The sequence below is a fragment of the Neodiprion virginianus genome, chromosome 7 (genome assembly GCF_021901495.1).
Source record: "Neodiprion virginianus isolate iyNeoVirg1 chromosome 7, iyNeoVirg1.1, whole genome shotgun sequence".
Lineage (NCBI taxonomy): Eukaryota > Metazoa > Arthropoda > Insecta > Hymenoptera > Diprionidae > Neodiprion > Neodiprion virginianus.
In genome coordinates, this window is record NC_060883.1 from 8,828,716 (window position 1) to 8,853,673 (window position 24,958).

The 24,958-nt window shown below is 40.4% G+C and overlaps 1 protein-coding gene across 1 annotated transcript in view; it reads right to left on the reverse strand.

Annotated features, from left to right (window-relative positions):
- Window positions 1-24,958, reverse strand: part of LOC124308425 (dynein axonemal heavy chain 2) — a 618,723-nt gene that overhangs the window by 458,331 nt on the left and 135,434 nt on the right. Inside the window, exons 7-8 of the mRNA XM_046771133.1 lie at window positions 17,283-17,434; window positions 16,909-17,159 (exon numbers count right to left, since the gene is read on the reverse strand). Coding sequence (XP_046627089.1) covers window positions 16,909-17,159; window positions 17,283-17,434 — 403 coding nt within the window. The remainder of the gene's footprint in view (window positions 1-16,908; window positions 17,160-17,282; window positions 17,435-24,958) is intronic.

Below are 24,958 nucleotides of genomic sequence, written 5' to 3' on the forward strand. Positions count from 1 at the left end.
CTCTCACTCTTTCATTCTCTTGTACATCCCTGATCCTTTCCAATTCTCTCATCCAGACTTCTCCCACCCCCTCCTCACCTAACATCTCCCTCACCACCTCCTGCCAGCTTTCCTCCCTTCTATCCCAGCCTACGCACCTTTCCCATACGTGCTCCCATGTTTCCTCCTCCCCCCCGCACACCCTACACCTTCTCTTTTCCTCTTCTTCCCAGTACCTTGCCTCCTTCATCTCGCTTCCTAACCTAAATCTTGCTACCCTTATCCACCTGCTTTCTCCCCATCCCTTTCCCAGATATCCTGGTATCCCTTCTCCTTTCACTAGCCTGTACCATCTATTGTACCTCGATTCCCTTATTTTCTCCCACCTCTCTTTTCTCTGTTCTTCCCTCTCTCTCTCCTCTATTTCCCTAAACTCCATCTCGCCCCTCTCCCTTCTCGCGACTACCTCTCTACTCTCTACTCCCCTTTCCGCAAAGAAACTTTCCCTTTCTCTTTCCCACCTCGATCCCTGCCTCCCAGCTTCTGCCTTGTCCCTTATCTCTTCCTAGCATCTCCTAGCTAACTCGCTACCCTCCCCTCGCTCCAGCTTCCTTTCAAAATTCCATGCCCTTCTCCCTGCCCTAATCCTTAGTTTCTCCCTCTGCAGTTCCTCCCTTACTAGATAACCCGGTGTTCTCCCATCCACTCCTAATGTCCATCTCAAAAATCTATCCTGTACCGCCTCGACCGCCCTCCACTCCCTCCACCCCCATATCTCCGATGCATACTCTATTACCGTCCATACTAGCCTGTCAAATAACCAAATCCTTTTTTCCCAATCCCTCCCAAACCTTCTTTTTCCTATTCCCCATACCTGCCTCATTACTACCCCTGCCTTCCGTACTCTCTCTTTCACCTGTGCTTCCTGTCCCCCATTGCACTTTACCCTATACCCTAAATAACTGAACTCTTTCACCTCCTCTATCCTTTTCCCTTTCCATCTCCAATCTATGTTTTTCCTTCTGCCGCCTCCTTTCCTAAATCTCATAATCTTTGATTTCCCTACATTTACCGTCAGCCTTTTCCTTTCCATATACCTTTCTAGCTTCCTAATCATTACCTCCATTTCCTCTTCACTTTCCGCTAGTAACACTATGTCATCTGCATAGGCTAAAGTGCATACCCTGCCGCCGGCTAACTCCACCCCCCCAACCCTTCTCCCTCTCCCCATTTCCTCTTCTAAGTCCGCCAGCAGCAGGTTGAACACAAGTGGACTGAGCGGACATCCCTGCCTTACCCCCCTCGCTGTCCAAAACGCCTCTCCTAGCTTTCCCCCGCTCCTTACTCGGCTCTTTGTTTCCTTGTAAATTTCCTCTATCCTTACCCTTAGCCCTTCCCTCACCCCTCTCCTTTCCATAGTCTCCCACAGCACCTTCCTGTTCACTGAATCAAAAGCAGCTTTCAGGTCCACAAAAAACGCCACCATCTTTCCCTTATCCTTTCCCACCTGCCTATTGATTAAATAATTGAGTACGTATATATTGTCAATGGTGCCCATGCCTTTTCTGAAACCCGTTTGGTTTTGTGGAATCAAGCCCTTTTCTTCTACCTCTCTTTCTAACCTATCCGCTAATGCCATCGCATACACCTTGTATAGAGTTGGCATCAAAGTCACCCCCCTATACTCTTCTACCCTTTTCCCCTCCCCCTTCTTAACTATCGGCGCTATCAATCCCTCCCTCCAATCCTTTGGCCAGCCCTCCCCCACCCAAACTCTGTTACATGTTTTCCATATCCACTGCTCCATTTCTTCCCCCCCATACCTCCATACCTCGCTAACTATTCCATCCCCCCCTGGTGCCTTTCCATCCCTCAGCTTTCCTATCACCTTTCTAATCTCTTCCCTCTGCAGCTCCCCTTCCCCGTCCCCCTTCCTATTTACCGACTCCCCGCCTTCTGTTACCTTGCTTTCTACCCCGCCTAATAATCCCATGAAATACTCCCTCCACTCCTGATCTCCTATTTCTTCATTCACCCTCTTCCACTTCTTTCTTTCCCTATTAACTATCTCCCATACCTTGCTTTCTGTCTTTGCTTCCGCTGCTTCTTTTATGAATCCCTCATTTTCTTTCTTTTTTCTCTCCTCGCATAGCCTATTATATTCCCTTCTTCCCTTTCTATACGCGTCCCCTTCTCCCTCCCCCTTTCTCCATTTCCTTAGACTCTGCCTAACTTCCGCTTTTTTTCGCCTACATTCCTCATCCCACCATCCCTTTTTCGCTTCCCTCCCCCTCCCTCCTACATCTAAGGCTCGTCTAAACTCCCTTATTCTTTTCTCTATCTCTTTCCCTACATCCACTTCTCCTATCCCCTCCCATTTGACTTCTGTTTTAAACCTCATCCTACCCTCCTCCGTCCAGTCTCCTCTACTAGTTCCCCCTACTCTTTTTCCCTTCCTTGTCCTAGCCACTGCCCCCCTCAACCACACTATTACCGGGTGATGATCCGAGTCAACCCTATCCCCAATCTCTATCCTTTTGACCCTATCCCTCACCTCGATGTCTCCTATAGCGTAGTCTATCACTGTCACCCCTGCCCCTCCTACATACGTAAATTCCCCCTCCTCATCCCCCTCTATGTTCCCGTTCATTATTGCCCATCCTATCTCCTCTAAAAATTGCACCAGCTGCCTACCTTCCGAGTTTATTTTCCTGTCCTTTGATTTCCTACTCCTACTCTCCTCCTCTCCTTCTCCCCAGCATCCTCCCCCCTCCTGCCCTGTCCTGGCATTAAAATCACCCCCCACTAACACTTTTGCCCCTCCCTCTATCTCTTCTGCCCGCTCCTTCAATTCCCCTATCTTCTCTTTTAGGTCCCCATTTATGTATATTCCTACTACTACCCATTTTTCCCCCCCTACACTTATTTTCCTTGTTATCATGCCCTCTTTTACCTCTTCCCTCCCTCCCTCCCCACTTACTATCTCCCTTCTTACCCCTGACAGCATTCCGCCTATTGCTCTTCCCTTCCTATTTTTTCGCACCGCATACTGCACTTCCCATTTATACCCTACTGGCAACTTATTTCTAATCCTTTCCCACCCCTTCTTTTCTATCCATGTCTCCATTAGAAATATTACATCCCACTCCCCTAGCCCCCTCCAGAAATCTTCATCCTTTCTCGCGAGCCCCGCCACATTCCAAAAAGCTACTTTCCACCCCTCCCTTACTGTCTCGCCTACTCCCCTCTCTCTCCTCCTTATCTCCCTCCCCACCTGCCTCTGTCCCCCCCCACTACCCATTCCCCCGACTGCCTTTCACTACGTACCCTTCCCTGTGCTTCTGTACTTCCCTCTTGTCTCTCCTCGCTTGCTGACCTTTCCCTATCGCTTTCCCCTACTTTTCCCCTCCCCTCCCTTTGCCCCCCTTCCCTCGCTCTCCCTGTACCATCTCTAAGCACCTCTCCTATCTCATCCCACTTCCACATTTTCCCTTCTATCCAGATCCTTGCATACCCTATTCTCACTCTGTTTCCCCTTCTCTCCTCACTAGCTGCTATCTCCCTCAACTTCCATTTCATTTTTCTCTCTGCCCAGGTGAGATCCTCGTCTATTCTCTCCTCCCTTCCTTTGAGTAGGCTTTTTCTTTCCATTACCTGCTTCTTTTGCTCCCTATTTCCTAGTCTTGCTATCCATATCCCCTTTTCTCCCCCCTTTTTCGCTCCTACCTCCCACATATCCTTTACCTCGACCTCTACCCCTATCAGCTGCAAAATCTTTTTCAACTCTTCCTTTTCTCTTCCCTTCTCAAGTCTCGCTCCTCTCACTACTATATTTCCCCTTCTTTCTTCCCTTTCTTTCCTCTCTATGGCCCACTCCATCTCTTTTAATCTATCTATAGCTACCTGCGCCACTTCCGCATTCCCCTGTACCTGCCTTTCTCCCCCTCCTTCTGCACTCTTCTTTTCTAATTCTAACAGCCTCTCCTTTACCCTTTCCATCTCCCCCCCTCTCCGCTCTTCTACCTCTTCTAGTCTTTTACCTAGATCCCTTATCATTTCCTTCATCTCCCCCCTCTCTACTTCCCACTGCTCTTCCCTTCTAGTCATTTCGCCTTTAATCTTTTCCATTTCTTCCCTGATCCCCCTTCCCTGCCCTTTGACCTCCTCTAGACCTATCTTTAGCTCTTCCCTAATCAACCTTAGCATATCTTGTATACCCCCTCCCTCTGCCTTCCCTTCCTCCCCTGTCTTACCCTCCGGCGACCGGTGCACTTTCCTGCTTTTCCCAAATACTCTTTCTCTTTCCTGCAACCCGTCTACCTCCTCCTCCCCTTTTTCCCCTTCCTCCTCCCGCTTTCTCTTCCATAAGTCTAGCACCGTCGCCGATCCCAGGCTATGCCTCCTATCCCTCCCTAACGCTGCTACTGCCCCCGGCCTACCTTTCTTTTTCTCCTCCTCTTCGCTGTTCGCCCCTTCTTTTTGGCCACCCGCATTACTCATACTCTTTCTCTCCTTCACCGCTTCCTACCTTATCTATCCGCCGCCTACCTGTCTACTCTATCCCCCTTCTTACTCCCTAGGTGTCACTGCCTCTTCCTATCTTATCCGAATCGTTGCCGTCCGCCAGCTCTTTCTGCCTAACCTCAAAACTCTCCCCCTTCTTTCTTTTTCACCCGCCCTTCCCTTCTATCCCTGCCTCCCTATTCCCTTCACCCGACCTCCCGTCTATGTCTTTCCCGCTCCTTCTCTGCCCTATTTCCTTTTCTCCTCACCTTTGCTATCCTGCTAAATTCTCGCCTTTTCTCTCGCACTCTTTCGCACACCTGTCACTCACATTCAAACGGAAACGGAAGTCCCCGAATCGTTACAGAATATACTTTATCTTTCACCAGTTGAATCATTCCAACCCATTTATTTTAAACGACGAACTTTTCCCATTTTCAATATTATAAATTAGCCTCAACCATTTAAACAAGCCTCACAGACCTGTATAGGAGTAGGCAACAACGTACCCACATTACCGACTTATCGAGAGGTAAGTCTTTCTTAGTTTTAATTTTTATTCATCGTCGTTACGTGGGAGCATCTTTGATTATTCATTAATCGTTAACTACCACCGCTCAGTACACTGTCACCCCCACGTCACAACAGTAGTCCAAAGCAACCATATTTTAATTATTGAAATTTCACGCATTGACCGAAGATCCAAGACATTGAAATAAGCTTATATATAAGTATAATTTTGACTCGTATACTCAACTGTCACCAGTTGATATTTTTGAATTTGCCGAAGATGGCTCAGATAAGTCAAAGTTGATAAATGATGGTTCAGAGGGCACGCAGAATTCTTCAAACGATGTGAAGGTGGCTCAGGCAGGGCCTCTAAATCACCTGCTGTAAAATTGTCAGAAAATATCTTGACCCGTATCATATGATTCATAGGTTAGGTTATAAAACTGTTTAATTATATCGTACTCGACTTATCGTAGTAAATCTTCCTCCCCAATTCGTCAACCATAAGATTTCCATATTCGTCGATACACTGAACATATTCCATATCCAATTCCCGATCGTATGTTCGCCTGTATATAAATTCTGCCCCAGAGACCGCTGTGCTTCTAGTTCAACCAGTTTTGACCGCGCTGCAGAGTATGAATTATTCTGGTTTATACCAAAAACCACTCGCTCCTCCCCTACTGGAAAGCAACAGAGTCGCGAAAACACTTTTGGTACCTTTCAGTACACTTTGGTTACTATACCAGAGCTCGCCACAAAATGACTATAAGGCCTCTAGCCAAGTTGGTACCAGGAGAATAGATGCTAGATATTTCTAAATTAATTCCAATTATTTCGTAATATACAAGACGGTTAGGTAGAGACTTATATTCCGCTCTTAGATTTTTGAAATAGTGACTGCGTACATCCCATAGTGCTTACAGTTCGATGGATCGAGTCAGCCGCGTGTGTACCACAGATCTGCTGCTTGTATGCCGAAACAGGCGCCTAAATAATTTGCTCGGTGTTTCACCGTATAACTGAGAGCCATAGCGATACTAGACCGTCTGTTGGTGGAGGTCTTCACTAGTCCTGTTGTCAGTCGTTGATCTGTAATGTGTGAGTATTTGTGCGTGCGTCACCGCGCTTTTGGTATTGTCACGGTGTCGTTGTTCCAGCACACGTCAGTGTTCGTAGATTTGCTGTCAGTGTGAGAATTCGAAGGTGACTTCGCACAGCGGCGCTCAGGCGGCGGTTGCTAACCGGTGATGCTCACGGTGTGTTGTAATTAATCGGCGTGTCAAGATGCACTGCCAAACCTTTGAATGCGTATAGACTGCGTTGGCTCGCCGGTTACGTTACAATGCATGTTTATAATGTAATATGATTAAATATATCTAATAAAATACACATTTATGGTAAAAATGAATGACCTATAAGAACTGCATTCAGTTAACGTACCAAAATGGGGCTACATCATTTTAGTTTATTGATGATTTAGGATCTTGAAGACCTGGTCTCATGGAAAAATTGTTGATGATAAATTACTTAAAGATTTTTAAAGCCGATTTCTCATCATATGGAAAGAACTTATACGAAAACTACCTTTTCTTTTTTGCTGCACCTGGTCGTGTAACATATGAGTTAAAAAATGATTCAACTCAAAAACGGAATACAATTTTCCGTGTGATTGTCACGAACGCCGCATGTATGCACACCAAAATATATCATTATATACTGTGACATAGTATTTCGTACCCCGTCACTTTGTTTAATTATCGCACTCCCCTAGGTACAAATATCGCTAAAAATAACGAAAGCACGTTTGAGGCCAATACTCCAAAAATGAACGACTAATTATTTTTAAGTTGAATTCTCTTTATTAAGCTAATTTTTTTTTTTGTTTTCTAATTCTGTAATGCTCTACGAGAACCATCTACGAGACCTTCGCGTCAAGATACCTGGACACTGCCTGACAGGGGTCACGTACCAGCTCAACATCGACCACCACCGACTACAGACGAACGAATACCGCTGAAACCACTCCCGATGGATGCCTATCTAGTTGTCGAACAGGGTCGTGCGTGATGCACAAACAGTACCTCCGACTATTTGAGACTTATCGGCCAGGAGCCGAACCACGAATGAATGCTTTTACCGCTCGGATGCATCGTCAGGCGGCGTACAGGGCTGTGCGTCAAAAACACAACAAAGCCTCCCGTCGACGATACTTATCAGCCTGGAGCTGAACCAACCCTAACACCTACTAAGTCGTTGTCTATCAAATAGAGGACGGTTTTCTCTTCACGAACCGTCCTATCGAAGGACTTCGGCGTGGAATAGGCTATGATATGCTGACCACGTGGATCTGGTGGATTTAGTGTGGGGATCCGGGTTGAGGGCCATCACCACCAGATCATTCCGGCATGAGGGCTTCAATGAGCGAGGGCCGGGATGCAGCGCCAACGAAATAGCTACAACGGGGAGTACCAGTGAAGCAAGGAGTGAAGTACAGTCGGTCGCAAGTCCAAAGGACCGGTGACGTAATATTGCCGCACACCTCAATATCGCAACACATGAGCAGTACGACCTCCCCTCTCACCAACGATACCGCACAGCTGAGGGAAAACATCTCCGTCCACCTTCCGACGTCCCGATGCCCCGATACCTGTCGTCGCGGAAGAAGAAAAACTAGCGGCGAGGGATTATCGCCGCCTATCCGTAGACCAGACCTACGCGACCTGCTGACCAATTAGAATACCGCAAATTTGAAGAAAAATCACGTGACTGCAGCTCGACGAGAATCAGGATCATCGCTCGTTTCGTCACTCTACGATCAGTTCTCGAACAATAAAGACGTGCTTTTCTTTTGTTAACACTCTACGTTCAGTTATCGCTAATAGCAGACGTGCTTTTCTTTTGTTAACTCTACTTTCAGTTTCGTTAATAGCAGATGTGCTCTTGTTAACTCTACCTTCATTTTTCGTTAATCGCAAACGTGTTCTTGTTATCGCTACGAAAGTCGTCGTACCGCTATCGTATCGCATTCTCTAGTACCTGTTAGATCTTCGTTTACGTAAGTGAGGTTCCTTTTCTATTTTGTGAAGCCACGAGAGTACTTGCAATATATCGTACCTTTACCTTCATCTCTCTTTCTCTTTATCTTGCAGTTGGTCTGCTTGAGCCACCTGGGCTCGTACCTTATTTTCTCTTATCTCTCATCTTGTCCCTTTCTCTTTCTTATTGCAAGTAGCCTCGCGACTGGTTAACTATTACTTACGCATTGTTAGTGACTATTGCTTTATTTTGTTATCTTTCTCTTCTAGAATATCTAAATGTCTAATATCGCTGTATAGCAGCGCGTTCCGTCAAATGATTACTTTTTATCTTAGCTATTGAGCATTGCTATTTCGCTATATTTTCTGTGATTAGTTCATATCTGTCTCTTTACCTATTACCGTTGATTGATTTATCTTAGCGAGTGTACCGCGTGAGCGATCTTACATCGCTGCGTGGTCCCGCTCGTCGTTCATTTGACATTAGAGTATTGTGCCGTATCGCATAACATCTTTTTCATTATTTTCGTCGCTAATATCGCTGATCGTAGTTATCCGTAGTCTCTTTGGTTTGTCGTATGTTGCATATTAATTTTATTGAATATTATTTGCCTAATCTTGAATTATCTTTTATCGTACCGCGTATTAACTTTCTTTTTTCTCGCGCTTACCGCAAACTAGAGACTACGTATTATCTGTTAGTACCTATATTTTATAACAATTTTCTACTTGACCTGTTGCCTTGAATTTTCCTTGTCATTCATAATTCCCTGTCTTTGCGTATTTCTGATTATTCTGGTAATGTGATAACTATTACAATTTCTGTATCTCGGATGTGTTTTATAATCGCGTTTCATATTTTATGGTTTACTTGATCAATGCTTAATTTAAGTACCGTATATCTTTTCTGTTCTGCATACTCATTATAAAACCGTATTAGTTATTACCTCGAATCATAGTATCGCGAGCTCACGCATATTTCTCGCTTATTCGGAAAACGTTCCGTTATTTGTTAAATCTCTCGCTCAACTTTTCTCTGGCTGTAAATATTCATTATCGCATTTATCATAATTGTGTCTCAATCTCTTCAGTTATCTGCTTGTCATTAAAATTTATTGCTTCTTAATCAATATATTCGATACTATTTCTGCTTCACCTGTTTCTTATTTTGTCTATTGGATTCGACCCCGCCCCTCTACCATTATCTTGTCTATACTGAGCAAGCCGTGCAAAACCGTCGTAGAACCTGACCTAACCTTTACCTATTACCTTTACCTTTACCTTATCTTTTTCTCTAATTATCTATTCTCTGTGACGCATGTGCGTCTGGCGCCCAACAATCCTATCTTTCTTTTATCGTATCTCTCTCTATGTCTAATTATTCAGGTTAGTGACTGCGCCGTAGGGTAGCCAATTATCTCATTTCTTCGTTTAACCCTCGCGAGAAATTTTGTCGTGTTCCAAAATGGCGCCCAACGTGGTGCCACGATAGTAACAAAAATAATTGGTCACAATACCAATTTCATTAATTATTAATATCGCTTTTCGGCGTAGTTGACCGTTGCAACGTCAGCGTCCCTGCACCCGCCAGATCCCGGGTGTAACCAACACCGGGATCAGGCGAACGCGAGATCACGCGCTTCAGGAATGATCATCGCGAGGCAAGCCTTTGTTCTAAATTGTAAAATCAGCAAAAACCTTGCTCGCTGTCCGACGCTCCAAGAGGTGTCGGACGAGCGAGCGAAGTTAGTCCCGTTAGAGACAGCTGAGAACGACTTCAGCGGGACCCGGCTCCTTCAAAGCAACCGCGTATAGAGGTTGTAAGTCCTCTCCCGCCACCGACGATTAGAGGGTAATACTCTGTTCTACACGCGGTCGGGACGGCTTCTCGCGTCGCAGCGTCAGTCTTTCGAAGTTAGTAATAAGTGCTTGAAGTCCTGCCACGAACTTAATCAAGTTGTGTAGAGATAGGAGTGACCATAATTGAGCGAGAGAGTGAGTGAGAATTCGGAGTAGAAACCACCAAAGAGTGAGTAGGTGCATGCATGAAAACATTAGGTTAAAACCATTGTAAGCTTCCTGGTTACCGATTTCATGCATTCCAATTTGATTCATTAAAACCTGGTTCCCTAGTAAACATTCTATTACAATATAATTAAATCCTCCAACCCATTTCCCAGGGATCGCCTTGTAGAGGACGATCACCTACCAACCTACGAAAAAAATAAAAATAAACCTCTGCGGAAATCTAGAGGGTTAAGTCGTCGCGTGCGAGACCGCTCCGCACGTAACATGATTCCCAGAAATTCTGTCTTCTAGCGTTTAACGAGCATGTGATTGCTACTCAAAATCTTGAATCATGAAATGCTAAGAAATTTCAAATTTAACTTCAATTCAATACACAGGGTGAGGCATTTAAAGTGTGACAGAGCAATAGTAGTCAAACTATTGATGATACTCAAAAAAGTTTCAAATGAATGTTACATTGTTCGAGAAGGTCATCATACTGGACCATCTTATTTTTTTTTCATGCCACTTTTTTAAATGGAAAGATGAATTTTTTTTCTATGACATTATTGCTGACATTGAGGCAATTTCAGCGATCTACAACACAAGTTCATTCTAGGCACGAAAAGTATGTGAATAGTCGAAAAATATAATCAAAATAATTATTTCCAAAAGATTTACTAACCTTGGTTTGTATCTACCTACAGAAGATTTTCGAAATGATGAGCCTCCACTTGTAAACAATTGTTAATTCGCTGATCAAAAGGCCGTCTAACTTCAGCCAAAATTTGTGATGTAATTTCAGCACATGCTCGGTGTATTCTTTCTTTCATGTCGTCAGGCGTGGTAGGTGCTACCGCCATGACGCGTTCTTTGACAAAACCCCATAAAAAGTAATCAAATAATGTTACGTTAGGTTAGGTAAGTCGTCTTCTGTACGTACACATTAACCAAGGTTAGTAAATCCTTTGAAGATAATTATTTTGATTCGATGCGATTTTTCGACTATTTTCATACTTCGCCTGCCTAGAATGACCTTGTGTTGTAGATCTCTGAATATGCCTTGAAGTCAGTAATATTGTCGTAAGAAAAAAAAATAATTGTTCGATTTAAAAAAATGGCGCTGACTGGACGTTGTTTCAATGCCTCCACCGAAAAAGAGATAAGATGATCCAGTATGATGACCTTCTTGAATAATGTAACTTTCATCTGAAACTTTTTTGAGTGTCGTCAATAGTTTAAGTAATACTGCTCTCTCACGCTTTAAATGCCTCACCCCGTGTAAAGAGCAATATGAACTTTGAGATCCGATTTCTTGCAGAACTGCGCCATTAGCGATGTTGATCTATACTTCTCCGATAGGCATAGCGATGGAAATCAAAAGGCGAATCATGCAAATATTAATACACTGTAACGATCATTTAAATTTAAAAGTGCCCGCGAAATTTTACCTAGTACAGCCATCACGATTTCGGCGTCAGGCGGGCGAAACGGCAGAGTATTTTAAAGACTCTGCTGAAAGACGCCAACCTGAATAGTCCTCCGATGGAATACTCCACAGCAGTCAAAATTTCAGTCTTGTCTTAACTTTAATGCCTATTTCAATTATTCACAACACGAATTTCACCAAATAAGAGGAATCTGTGTGATCTTTGCTACTGTTATTACAAATTTAACGTGTGCAGTCTACGAAACCTGTCGGTCGCTCAATACTGAGATAAGGAGGAAAAACTTTCAAAAAGCCGTGAACGTGAACCTTATCGAAGAAGTTCCAACATAATCTAATTAATCACACAACGGAGCTGCTGCCGAGGACTAAATTAAGGAATGAATGATTTTTAACATATTTATGATTTATCAATTTTTTTTTTTTAATTATCATCATAGACAATTTTATATACCAGTGTGTATTGATTCCGGCGCATTTTTTCAAAATTTATTTGTCAATGTTTAAATGAAGGTGTAATTTTAATTATTTTGACGATGGATGGGATTTGAAGAGTTGTTTTTATTTTATTTAAATTTCATTTACATTTTATTTATATTCCCTTTACATTTTATTTATATTTTAGTTATACTTCATTTACACTTTATTGTAAGATTACAGTCAAGATTTAAATATTCCCGGCCCTCCGAGAGCGCTTTCTTTTGGTTAGGCGAGAAAGTAAGATCGCTTGATCATTATGGCGATGGGTGCTAATTGCGCATGTCGCGCGCCCGCCCCTCCTTTTCGCAATTATCAAGTCCAAGAGGTACGGATCATCGAACAAATCGCCCTCTTTCTCTCCGGAGACGTCGAAAAGACCAGTCGTGTGATAACCCGTAACGTGGACTGTATACCGTCGGTATATCCCGATCGATTTGGCCACCTGACGAGTCCGAAGATTAATTCTCCGCCAATTCACCACCCAAGAATCCCCAGAGTTTGAAGGAAAGAGCCAACAATAAAAAAGCCCGTGGTTAAGGTAAGTTGCCAAGACAATTGTAATTTTGTATTTAAGACATTGCACTGCTGGGGAGCTGAATTTACTTCGGAAAAACGTTCGAGAGAAAATATCTTTAAACCTTTATGTGTAGTGGTTTATGTGTAGTGATGCGCCTAGTGTGTCTGTTCTGTTAGTATATATATAGGTAGATATATGCAAATCGTTCTGTGATTTTGTAATTTATTTTATTTTTCGGGGACCGATAATATATTGTTCATTTATTTTATTAAGGAAAAAAAATTGGACATCGGTTTATTGGATCCATATTCCCAAACTTTAATATCCTTTTATTTTGTATAATCTCAGAATGGTGCCCAACGTGGGGCGGGCGCGCGACATGTGCAATTAGCACCCATCGCCACAATGATCAGGCGATCTTACTTTCTCGCCTAAGCAAAAGAAAGCGCTCTCGGAGGGCCGAGATTATTTAAACCTCGACTGTAATCTTACATTATTTATATGTTATTTATATTTCATTTACATTTTATTTATATTTAATTTATTCAATTGATAGTCAAAGTCATATTTATTATCGTTCTCGTCATTTCATTTTTTTTCTAAGCCTGTCCATTGATTTCATATTTTTCTTTTATGTCAACAAGAGATTTAAATTCCTCACCGTCCCCTTATTTATACTATTCATATCCCCGTATTGACATACGTTTTTGACCTCCCACATTAATATGAACAGGCAAAAATAAAAACAATTATTTACAACACCATGTGGGCGTCATTTAAAAAATTTGATAGAGAGTTCCACTAGACATTCTGCATGAGCAAGAAATACTACAAAATACCGCTGCCGCTCCGAGGGAAATGTATTGAGCAAAACCGAGGTGATCGAATGAAGAGAAAATCTCTGTTCAAACTCTTTCAGGCCAGAATTAGAATAGTATCAGAAAATAGTTGACAGTGTTAAGAAAGGCCCTCTGATTTCATTGCATTTTCAATACCGTGGTACGTGTCCACTGCGCCAGACGCTTACCCTGGAAATGTTTTTCGGACATTCGTTCAGGCTTAGGTACCGAACGATGACCTAGGAGGTTCGACAATGGGATGTTTGAGGTCATTCGCCATCGATAATATCTACCTCTACTATCAGAAAAACCAAGTTTCAATTATGGACCAGACAACACCGACCAATCAACTGAATTTGCGAACCAAGGCATAAAAGTGATCTCTACCAGGAGGACATGCGGGGTGCACCTCAGTGCTTGATACCAGCTACCATCCAAGGCCTTCAGGTCGCTGCAGGACATCAATTTCGATGATCAAGTCTGCGAAGATTCAACAGTCCAGTTTCGCTGGCTAGCTTGGACGATGTTGGATCCTTTGTAATGATTTTGGGACTCAGGTCAAAGATACAGCTTGGTACCGGCGGTAGGTTCCAGAAGATAACTTCAACTATATTCCAGAAAAACTTATCGGCTCACCTTTCCCTCTAACTATACCTCAAATCCTATTCACTGAACTGGAAATCCCAGATTATTAATCTAATATTTTGTCAACTTATGATATTCCTTTGCCCTTTTCAGAGTACTCAATCTTTCTCATTTAAAAACATCTTTTTTATTCTTGATTATCTATTAATATCATTTTGTTCAGTTCTTATCTTCGTATCCAGATCATTCACCGTCTCCTTACGTGAATTGTAGGTCGCTCTATAACCCTTTTATATTGTACGTACACATTTTATTTGCTTTAATGAAATTCTACGACTTATTATTTTCAGAATTTAATTTCCCCATTTCTTAGTACTGCAATCTTAACCTTATAGATGTCAACGTTTTAGCACAACAGGTGTGCTTTTGCACTTTGACAAGGACACAACCCTCGCGGTAATCAACCCTGATCCAGCGGGTGTGAATCTTTCAATCATTGCGGGCCGTGGACCACGAGGTCTTCTGATCTATATTGGTACGTGGCAACATGGATGAATAGTGATCAAAAAAAAAAGGAAGGGTTGCACTCCGGGAGTGCCGGCAGAAGTGATCACTTAAACATCAACGTTGTGCATTTTTAAATATGTTGGAATGGTTAGGGAATAATATCGCACGAATTGTTTTATTTATCAGTATAAAAGTACTATCATTTATGTGGTAAAATACAATATTCATTTATTGCGCTATCGTAGACAAACATGACAATTTATATTACATAAATAATATGCCCTTTGATTTTCACTATGTCTTTTTCTTTTTTTTTTCTTCTTTTTCTTCCTTCGAATCTTTTTTTTCAAATTTTTTCTACGCTGACGCCATGCACATTGATATTTCCGATTTTTCTTTTTTTTCTTTTGTTTTTCTGAAAAACGAAGATTATTTATCATCATTCTATTTCATTTATTTTCATTTGAAATTATTTGTTTGGTACCGTATTTTTTATGATTTTATACGTAATACACGTTTTTACACTCGATTAGCAAAGCACTGGATAAGCCAATGTGGTCAGTATCACAATTGATACTCCGAATATCAAGAACCAATGAGTCACGCGCGCATTGCTTTAATGTATTATTGAAAAAGAAACGATTTCCCTTAAATATGTCGCTAAAATTTGTTGCGCGAATGTATAGGTTAACGCTATAAAGTATCAACGTATTACAAATATTTCATCTATAATGTGTAGGTCCTGTAGGTACATATCTATATTTTTATAAAGTACTCACTTATTTTCTTTGGATATTTCTTCGTCCCTTTTTCGTTAATAAATGCACTTTCTTCCGTTTCCATCTTTTAGTCACTTTATATACACGAATTTCACAAGTATACAAACGATTGACGCATCAGCAGTCACCATCTGTGGATGCGCGTAGCAGGCTGTAGTACAAACACACACGCGCAGGCGCCCAGCGCCACTTAAACGAGACAGACGGAGCAGGCATACATTTGTGGTGACCTCTCGACAACGACCAGGTTCGCCCGTCGTCAGAGCTGAGAGCAGCGCCCCAGATCGTAAGCGGCAGCGTAAGCAAACGCTGACGTTCCGTCTCTGCGACGAATGATCGGGCGAGAACTCTCTCCCGAGCGCTAGCAAAAAAGGCCAGTTACACTCAGCCAGAGCCGTGGCGAAAGAACCGCGTAATATCTTCATCAGAATTCTTTAATAAACGATAATTCATTATCTGTGATACTTATCCAGGCGTACCATTTATCCAATAGTGGGCAGAAATGTTAACGAAGTGTAGCCGAAGAAGTACAAGAAAACCTTGACGAAGAGATAAAAATACAGAAATCAGATTAGAGGTAGTACTTAATTTGTGTCATGCACTGAGAATTACTTCTTTACTTTCCTTTATGTAACAAGTCGTAACAGAACATTGATTTCTCCCCTACCCGCTCTATTGTGAGGAACTCTTTAATTCTTCAAGACTGCTGGTCATTTTCAAGCAAACTTGCAAAAATATAAGACGGGTCACGCCGCGACGCCGTTCAGTCGCTACGTTGCTGGTCGGTGCTTTGGACTCGGGTCCGGCTACACCTGGATAAAGTTTTCGGCAGTTTCCCTTGTCCCTCGTGCAAATGCATGTGTTTCTACCTACCACTGCCAATCCCCTGCTCTACTCTACTCTAATTAACATGTATTTGCAAACAAAATTGTGATTAATAAAGAAATATTATATTATACTATTATTATTAAGTTGGCTGCTCTTGAGCCAAGAATCGCTGCATAGCGCTACTCTTAAGATGTTAACAGGTTTGCTATAGGCAGACCGTAGCGTACCAAATTTGAGTCATACTTTTTTAGCCATCGCCATAAAGTTTTACTTTTGTTTATTTTTATTTTGACAAATTACATAAAAACATCAAAAACACCCTTCTCCGTACTGCAACAAATAGTAACAGACTGGTTTGACCCCCCCTCACCTCTAAATTTGACACGTGATTCAAGTACGGCCCCTTACGGCGTAGAAACCATAAGGCTTTCAGAACTTACAGTGCGCAATTAATTGCATACTCGCAAACGTTTCTTACTAGAAACGTGAGTGATAAAACCTTTCAGAAATATATGTTCTGTTCATTCGACTAACCATGATCATCAAAATTGCGACAGATTCTTGAAGACAATATTTATGAAAACATAAGTGGTACTTAGGCTTCTTATCATATAGCACCAAATACGTCAATAGGTGTATTATTATGTTAAAAGTACATTAGAAGAGGCTGTTTATATCGAAAAAAATTCTTCGTTCGTCGTTTACGAAGAAGGATGATTTTTAGTAATAACTATGACCTGCGTATAGTTTGATGATTTTACAGAATCTGTTTCATTAATTTTTTTCGGAAGGTTAATCAAAAGACAAAAAAAAAACTTGTTCCAATATCTGAACGGGAACCTTGACAACCAGCGCTAATACATATATGGGTGTATTGCATGATACTCACGTGGGTCACGAGTTACTTTCAAAGCAAGCCCGTTAGCTGCTATGCGCCCACTGACTTCCATCCATGTCATAGTTATCTTGTCAAAATCGTCTGTCTCTTTTGGCAGCTGTTTTCTAATATCTTCCGAGTAAAATATGTTGTCGAGATACATGTAGCTTCGTTGTACCAAGAGAACTGCGTCTAATGCCTCATTCACGTCAGATAGTGCTCTTTCCCAATAATCTACTTCTACCGCAAACGGTTCAACAAATCTGTAACGCAGGTATGAGTAAATAGCTTATTGTTATTCAAGGATTTGAGTATTTCGAAAACAATACAGAAGAGTACATGTTCATTGGTTATAAATAAATATGATTAAACTGGCAGCCTTGAACCTCGTGGATTTCATGGCGGATAACTGAATCTGATGATCTTCTAATGCTTGAGTGATGTCGTCAACTGTTTTGAGTCTGAATATTCCCTGATCTTTGTATGGTACCATTTCAAGCATCATCTTCTTCCATACTTCGTTGATGTTTTTCAAACCCTGAAATCAGGAAAATAATAAGCAATCTTTCAAATTACATTATCACTAGCTGATTTGGAATAGATTGTCTGAGAGATAATGCAAATTAATCACTGCAGTTAGTAGACATTCCAAGGTCAAGTTGCTCATGAAATACTGTAACATGATTATAACATTTAGTTGGTAATATTGTATGTGTGTTTCTTGACCTTGTGCAAATTCCTGCAATTTTTCTGACTTGAGACAGCCCTAAGTCTACGTTTAAGGGTTCAACGATATCCATCAAATCTGTTTTTGCGCAAGGTACTATGACGTGGCATTTTGAATGCGTAACCCAAAATTAGGAAAATCGTGATATTATTTGTTAATATAGTAGAAAAGGTAAGCCAGGACAAGAGTCGCCCAACCGAAACTCCGAGGGGAGACTGCGAGACTTGACAGGCTAGCGAATGAGAAATTTCAGGATTTTTCTGTTTCGAGTATATGCGATACCAAGTCACGAGGGGCCAAGACACCGAAAAAACTGACAAAAACTTGAAATCCCATCGTACCTACACAGAAGTATTCTTACTTATGTTTTTCAAAATTCAATGTAGCGGATCCAATATGGCGTGCATAATTTTAAAAAAGTCGTGAGATATGTATGCAAACCAGTTCGTGGGAGTTTTCCGAGTCACTGATTTCAAATTTTTAGTCAAAATGTAAAAATTCAATATAGAGGAGCTGAAATGGTAGCCACAACTTGAAAAAAAAATCATCCAATAGAGATAAAAATTAGTACTTGGGAGTTTTTTGGGTCGCTACTGTTACGCCGCGACATATGTTTTTAAAAACTCCGTATCCCACTTAATAATGTGTTTTTCTTACTTATTACCTCACGTGATTAAATTATCTAGTTCTTTAAAATTTAAAAACTCTATCTCTATACCGTATATAGAAAATCTATCTAGCCAAATCCAAAAAATTCTTAAGGACGAGGGAATTGAAATTACTTTTAAAATATCTAATACTACCAAACTGTCTCTTTTTTCTCATCTTAAATCTGTTACTCCTAATTTAGAGAAAATCAACTGTGTATATAAAATACCATGTCGAGACTGTAGCATGAGTTATATTGGACAAACGTCACAACACCTAAAAAATAGAATTTCTGGTCATCGTTCTAATATCAAATGCCATGTCACTGAAAGATGCGCTTTAGCAGATCACTCTTTGACCCTGGGTCACAATTTCGATTTTAACAACTCTATAACCCTTGCTACAGAACCGAATTGGTACAAACGCATTATCAAAGAAATGATACATATCTCTAAGAACAAAAGGAACTCGGTTAACAAACGTACAGATATTGAACATCTTAGCCACCTATACTCTAACATTCTCTAGTCTACATTATCGTTGGTTCTCAAAACATTAACGCCCCTTACTCCTGATTGGTCACTGCCTTTGTACTCCATGACTTTCGAGCACAGATCAAATTTCACACGTGATCAACAACATAGATTTACGGATTGATTCCCGCTAACCTTCACTTCCGTCCGAAATGCTGTACCACTAACAACATCTAAGCATGTACCGGTTGTCATTTTTTGTGAGTAATCTTTTCTAAATTAATTTAATCTCTTCCCATCTCCTTTTTCCAAATTATTAATAAGCTTTTTCTGACAAATTTTCATTTCTCATAAACCAATTTTTCCTCTGATTAACCTATCTTCAAAATTTTGACACGTAACCTAAAACTGTCACTTTGACAGCTGCGTTTAAACTGTTTAATTTTCACTTAATTCTGTAAAACAACAAATATTGTATTGTTAAACATATTCCATGCTCTCAACTCTGAATTGTTTTGTTGAAGCATCCTATTTTTTTGTTAACTATTTAGATTTTATTTCCTGAGGATGGTCGGCAGGGCCCGGCCGAAAGGTCGATTTTGTATATTCACGTTTTTCAACTATTAAATTCTTCTTCTTCCTGACCGGAACTTCGACGAACCTTTCATTTTCAATTATCTAGTTCTCGTATTCTCATACCAGCTATTTCCGCCCCTCTTAATGGAAGTCCCATAGGGACTAATAGTAATTCCTCATATTATATGTTGTAACGTGGCGTTTCAGAGCCGTTCGTCACAAGAGCACAAAACTGAACGACACTTCCGGAAAACGCGTCCCTGGCGGGATACTCCAACCAAACTCGATATAAAATAGGCAATAACTACTACTAACTAATTTGTTGTTTATAAATTCTATAATTTCGCCCTCCGATGCAAGCAAACAAGGTACTAGAACGAGGATCCCGACCACCGAGGGATCAACAACTACCGATGACTACCATTTTCCGCTCCCGAAGACCATCGTTACCGAAAATCCGATGTACCACTGTATGACGGAAACTCTCGGCCTAACCGGTATTATTTTGTTATAATTTAGTTAGTTAAGAATAGTTGAAGAATCGTACCAAAGTGTCAGCGGTAAGTCCTCATCTGAGGATAACAGAAATTAGCGTTACAATGAGATGAATGGTCAAGTTGGCTAGTACCGAGAATTGAACTAAGAAACGCTGAGTTACCAGTAGCTCACCCAAGAAATCTCTCTATCCGTTAAGAAGAATTTTTTCTTCAGCTCTTTTGTTTACAGCGCGCGCTTCGGTTTATTGTGTTAATTGAAGGAAACTCACTATCACCTTAATTTCAACTTTATTGTACTTGACTAATTCTTGTCATCTCATAAGACGCCATCGAGTTTTTTCTTACTATTTCCTCAATTCAATTCAAGTTCGCCCCGTTTCAAAAAAACCGGGTTATTGAGTGCCAATAATTTTCAAAGCCTTAACGTCTACAATCAACTTGATTAATAAATAATTATCGTGACGTGAACTTTTAAGAATGTTTGGACATAACTTCCGTGAACAATATCAACATTTACCCAAAACTATTCAAACATCTGACCGTTTGGTACGTCGAGAAGTCATTAGTTGTTAATATCAAAGTAAGATTCAAAGTGTACATGCAGGTAACTACTGTATATCATATACAATAATAAAGATATTAGAACAAAGGAAAGACAACAGCTCGAAATGTCAACAATTAGGCAACAAAAAGTCATTAATATTCATAGGCTTATATCCTGCTTATTCACCAGATTGGCTGCGGGGTAGGGCCTGATTGCTTAACTAAGCTCTTCCCGTTCTCGGAGTATCAATTGATTCATGCTGTATACTGAACATTTGCTAGATTGGCTGAGGGGTAGGGGGTAATTCATCAACTAAGCTCCGCTTCCCATTCTGGGAGTTTAAATGGACTTACTGTATACTGAATATACGTTGAATTCACCGAGAAGTAGGGCCTAAATCATGAACTAAGCTCCTTTCATTTACGGAGTTTCAATTGACATACCCGTGCAGAAAGGAAAGAATTATTGTCTGTTCTAGAAAATTCATCGTAAAAAGTTACAAGTATTACAAAATCAAATAATGAAATACAATTTCCTCGTCAGAATCGTCGTCAAATTGAAAATCATTTTCTGCATTAGATTAACTTACTATAGGTGGAATGAACAATTCTACAGCTTCGACAGATAAACTGTTCATTTTTTTCTGGGGTAATTTATGGACACTTAAATGTGCGGATTAGATTTTACTCGATTTTACTAGTGGATCTCGATCACTTTCGTGTTAAATTTGCTCAAATAGTTTTGATGCTTTGTCTGTAGCCTCTTGAGCATCTCCGGATAATTGACCAATGGGTATTAATGCATGAGCTGTGTTTTGTGGATCCTGGATAAGAAGTTTGTGCACCGAGGTAGGCATATAATACCACAGGTATAGTTCGACAGGTATTCGCGCAGTTTGTTCCGTACATTCTCGAAATTTGTCAATATCAATTTCGTGGTCATTTTAAATAGCCTGCAGAATATCGTAAAATCGTTAAATTTAATTCTCGTTAACCTTCGTTATCATAGCAGACACAATTGAATTCTCGAGAAATCGCAGAGCTGTATTACCGTGATTGGTACTGCCGAACCTAGGCTCTAGTTATTCGACAATTAGTCCTGATTCAGTACGGAAGCCCTTTTGAACAACCCTCTTACTCTCTTGTAGGATCTGTTTCTATTCCTCAATACGTGCTGGCCATTTTTTAATTTTCACTTTGGAATACAAATGCAAACAGCATTCGAAAACCGATATCCACCCGTGCAATGTTGATAGACTGAATCTGAAAATGTCCAATTAGACTTTTTTTGTAGACAGTCAACATAGTAAAGTATCAATGTAATCAAAATCTTTGGCTCCACATATGTATGTAGCAACGTAGAGAAGAACTAGTAGGTCTCAATGCGTTGCAAAGTTTCTCATCGATCATCGTTAACGATGATGTCAACATCACTTAAAATTTGTTTGAGATTTTGTTCCGATTTAGTGTCTCTAGTTTCTGAACAAGTGTCTTATATGATTTTCGTTCTACAGTTCTTCGTTTAATGTCGATTCTGAGTTTTCGTTTCAAAATTGTTATCTTAGCGGTCCACAGAATTGAGAAAACGAAGACCTATGATGTTTCCAAATTATAATTTACGCATTCGATTTGTTATCGATAGACACGAGTTTTAATAGCACGACTGAAGTGAAAAACACCCTTGAGTCCGATATGTTGTATTCTTGAAACTTTTGTTTGAATATACTTTGCCCAGAGCCCCACTTGCAAATAAGAGAGAATTTTTCAGGATTTTCGTCAGCGCTACTCAAAATAGCTGTCACGTTGAAGTAATACAATAATACGCTGAACTGCACAATCCAAAAACTGTACAGTGTGTCCACGAGGAAAGTTCGCACCTTATACGCCTGCGTCAAGTCGTTCGAATTTTATTGACCAACAACTATTGAGCAGCCGACGCAATACCAATCGCGACTGGCAGAAAATGTCCCTACGTTGTTTTGTTACGAAAAACAGTTCATCGATTCGAAGCTGATCCGAAGTAAAATAAATCAGACACACGTTAAGCGTGTCAATCAAATCGTCGGATTCTTTCGACGGTTAATTTATCACTGTAATCCGAAAATCATTATTAACAAAATACTTCACCAAAACTTCGCGTTGCCCTTGCGAACTCAGATGAGGTTATGTTCACCGCTCGCGAATTGATGCTACACGAGTGTAAATGAAAGTGACGCGAACCAAATAATTAACTGTGAAGACTCATTCATGGTTAACTGAAAAATTGAAATTCAACGAGATATATCAGCTCATGGTATCGATTTCATAAAGTGAGAAAACTGGAAAGCCCATCTCTTTAACAAGCAAATTCAGTAAAAAGAAGCAGCAAATCGTTCTTTTCGCTTAGAACTCGATCTGAATTACATCAGGTAAGTGATAATAAGTCTGCTTTGATACGAAAATATTTTATTCGAAACATTTTAATAAAACACGGTGCAGAGTTACATTTTATTACTCGTTGTAGCGAAACATAGCGACAGATTATTGGCTGATGTCATAAGGTGCGCACTTTCCTCGTGGACACACTGTATAGTTTTTGACAACCACAACAATAAAACATATGCTGCCGCTCAATAAATCTTGAACCACACAAATTATCGATAACATTTATCATAAACAATATGAATCTAAAATAATCGTGCTAGCTTGTTATGAACAACTGGTATATATTAAGACTCGTTTTAGTTTCCTATTGTACGTACTGAAATCCTGCTACTACACGTTATGTACCCGCTGATACTCTGCATAAATTAAGAACAATCGTCACAGCCAAAGCAGCAGGTAAGAGGAGCCCATTTCTGTGAATTTTGTAAGCTAAGAGACTCGTCTAAAGACTTAAACATGGATCTTTGTTCAATATGGTATAAAATGTTACTTCACATCTGTTTGAAAATACAAGTCTCTAAAATTATATCGTTTTCGCGACGGTACTGAATATAACCGTATTTTGCAGGATGGACATCACTTTTCCATATACCTAGAATAAAAATATTTTCTACGTACCTCTAGAAGTCGGAACCATTTAAAAAAAATTGAAATCGCGTTATGCATACTCGAGATATGGAGTTTTGAAATTCACTGCTTTTGCTTCGTGTCCTTGATCAATTCCCATGCTTTCAACGAAGGTTAACTTTGAACTGAAGTCGCTAGCCAGGTATAGGGGCTACGATCTTTCCGTTCGAGGCTTAAATGCACTTATCATTACTCTACCTGACCCATTAGTTGAAATTCGCCGAATCGAGTTTTTGTTTTTCGAGGTTTACTACGATTTTCCAGGACTTCGTCCCACTGTGCATATCGCGAAGTCGTCACCACGCTAGAGACGGAATATGGAGCACCGATGAGTCGAACACCCAATCAGCGGTTCGTGACAACGGACATCAACGTAGCGATAAGCTAAGCTTGGGAATTATGTAATCCGAGAGCCAATAATAACCAAGCAATCTCACGAGTAATGAGGGCGGATGTTTCGAATTCTCAGCTTCGCGTATCGGATCTCTTTACCTGAGTCGTGGCATTATATTTTCAAGGAAGGTATCCCAGTCCGAACTCTCTGATTCGATTTCTTTTGTAATATGTTATAGTAGACCAAAAACTAAGCGACACGTATTTTTTTTTATCGGCCATGAAACACTTTAAGGGCAGTTTCACCCACAAGAACATGATATTTTTTAACCAATCCAACTGGAAAATTTTTTTCATGAAGAGAAATGAAGTATGTATTCTTCTCATAAATAAAAAAATAGAAAAAAAATTTAAAAATTGAGGTGGTGAGCCAGCCCTGAATATAATCACATTTCTGCAAAAAATTGTCAAATTCAAGTCTAAAATCTGAAAAACTATATATTGCGAATACAAAAGAAAACTTACGTGTTGTTGGATTTTCCCGAAAAAAAACATTGGCCGGGGTAACAAATCCCGAACGCTATTTATCTTGCGCGTATGCACAAAATCGTCAAATTTCGGTCTAAAAATCTGAAAAAATATACAATGCGTACGAACACGAAGGAAATATGACATGTATTCGGATTTCGTAGAAAAAAAATATTGGAGGGGTAACTACCCCTCAACTCTGTATATCTTGCGCGTACGCAAAAAATAGTCAAATTCAAGTCGAAAAGTCTGGAAAAATATATATTGCATATAAACACGAAGGAAATAAGACGTAAGTTTGGATTTTATCGAAAATAAATATTGGACGGAACTACTTCTAAGATGTTTTGAAATGTTTACATTTTTTTCATTTCCTCACTGTATCATTAAAGGCTCAAAAATGAATCATCGGGAACGAAGACAAGTCGGGAACAAAGATAATGTACCCAGACAAAGAAGCTTTAATACGGATGATTACGGATTGGACGCATTTCAGTTTCATTTGTGAGTTCTGCACAGTCAGCGCTACGTCAAAGTGAGTAGTTCGTTTTTAGAGAAAATTTAATATTTTATTTGAGTTTATGTGTAGAAATGATAAATTTCTCATTCAGAAAACAGTCAAAAATTTTGCAAGTTTTTCATATTTTCGACAAGATATTCTCATATTGAAATGAGTTGGTTAAAGA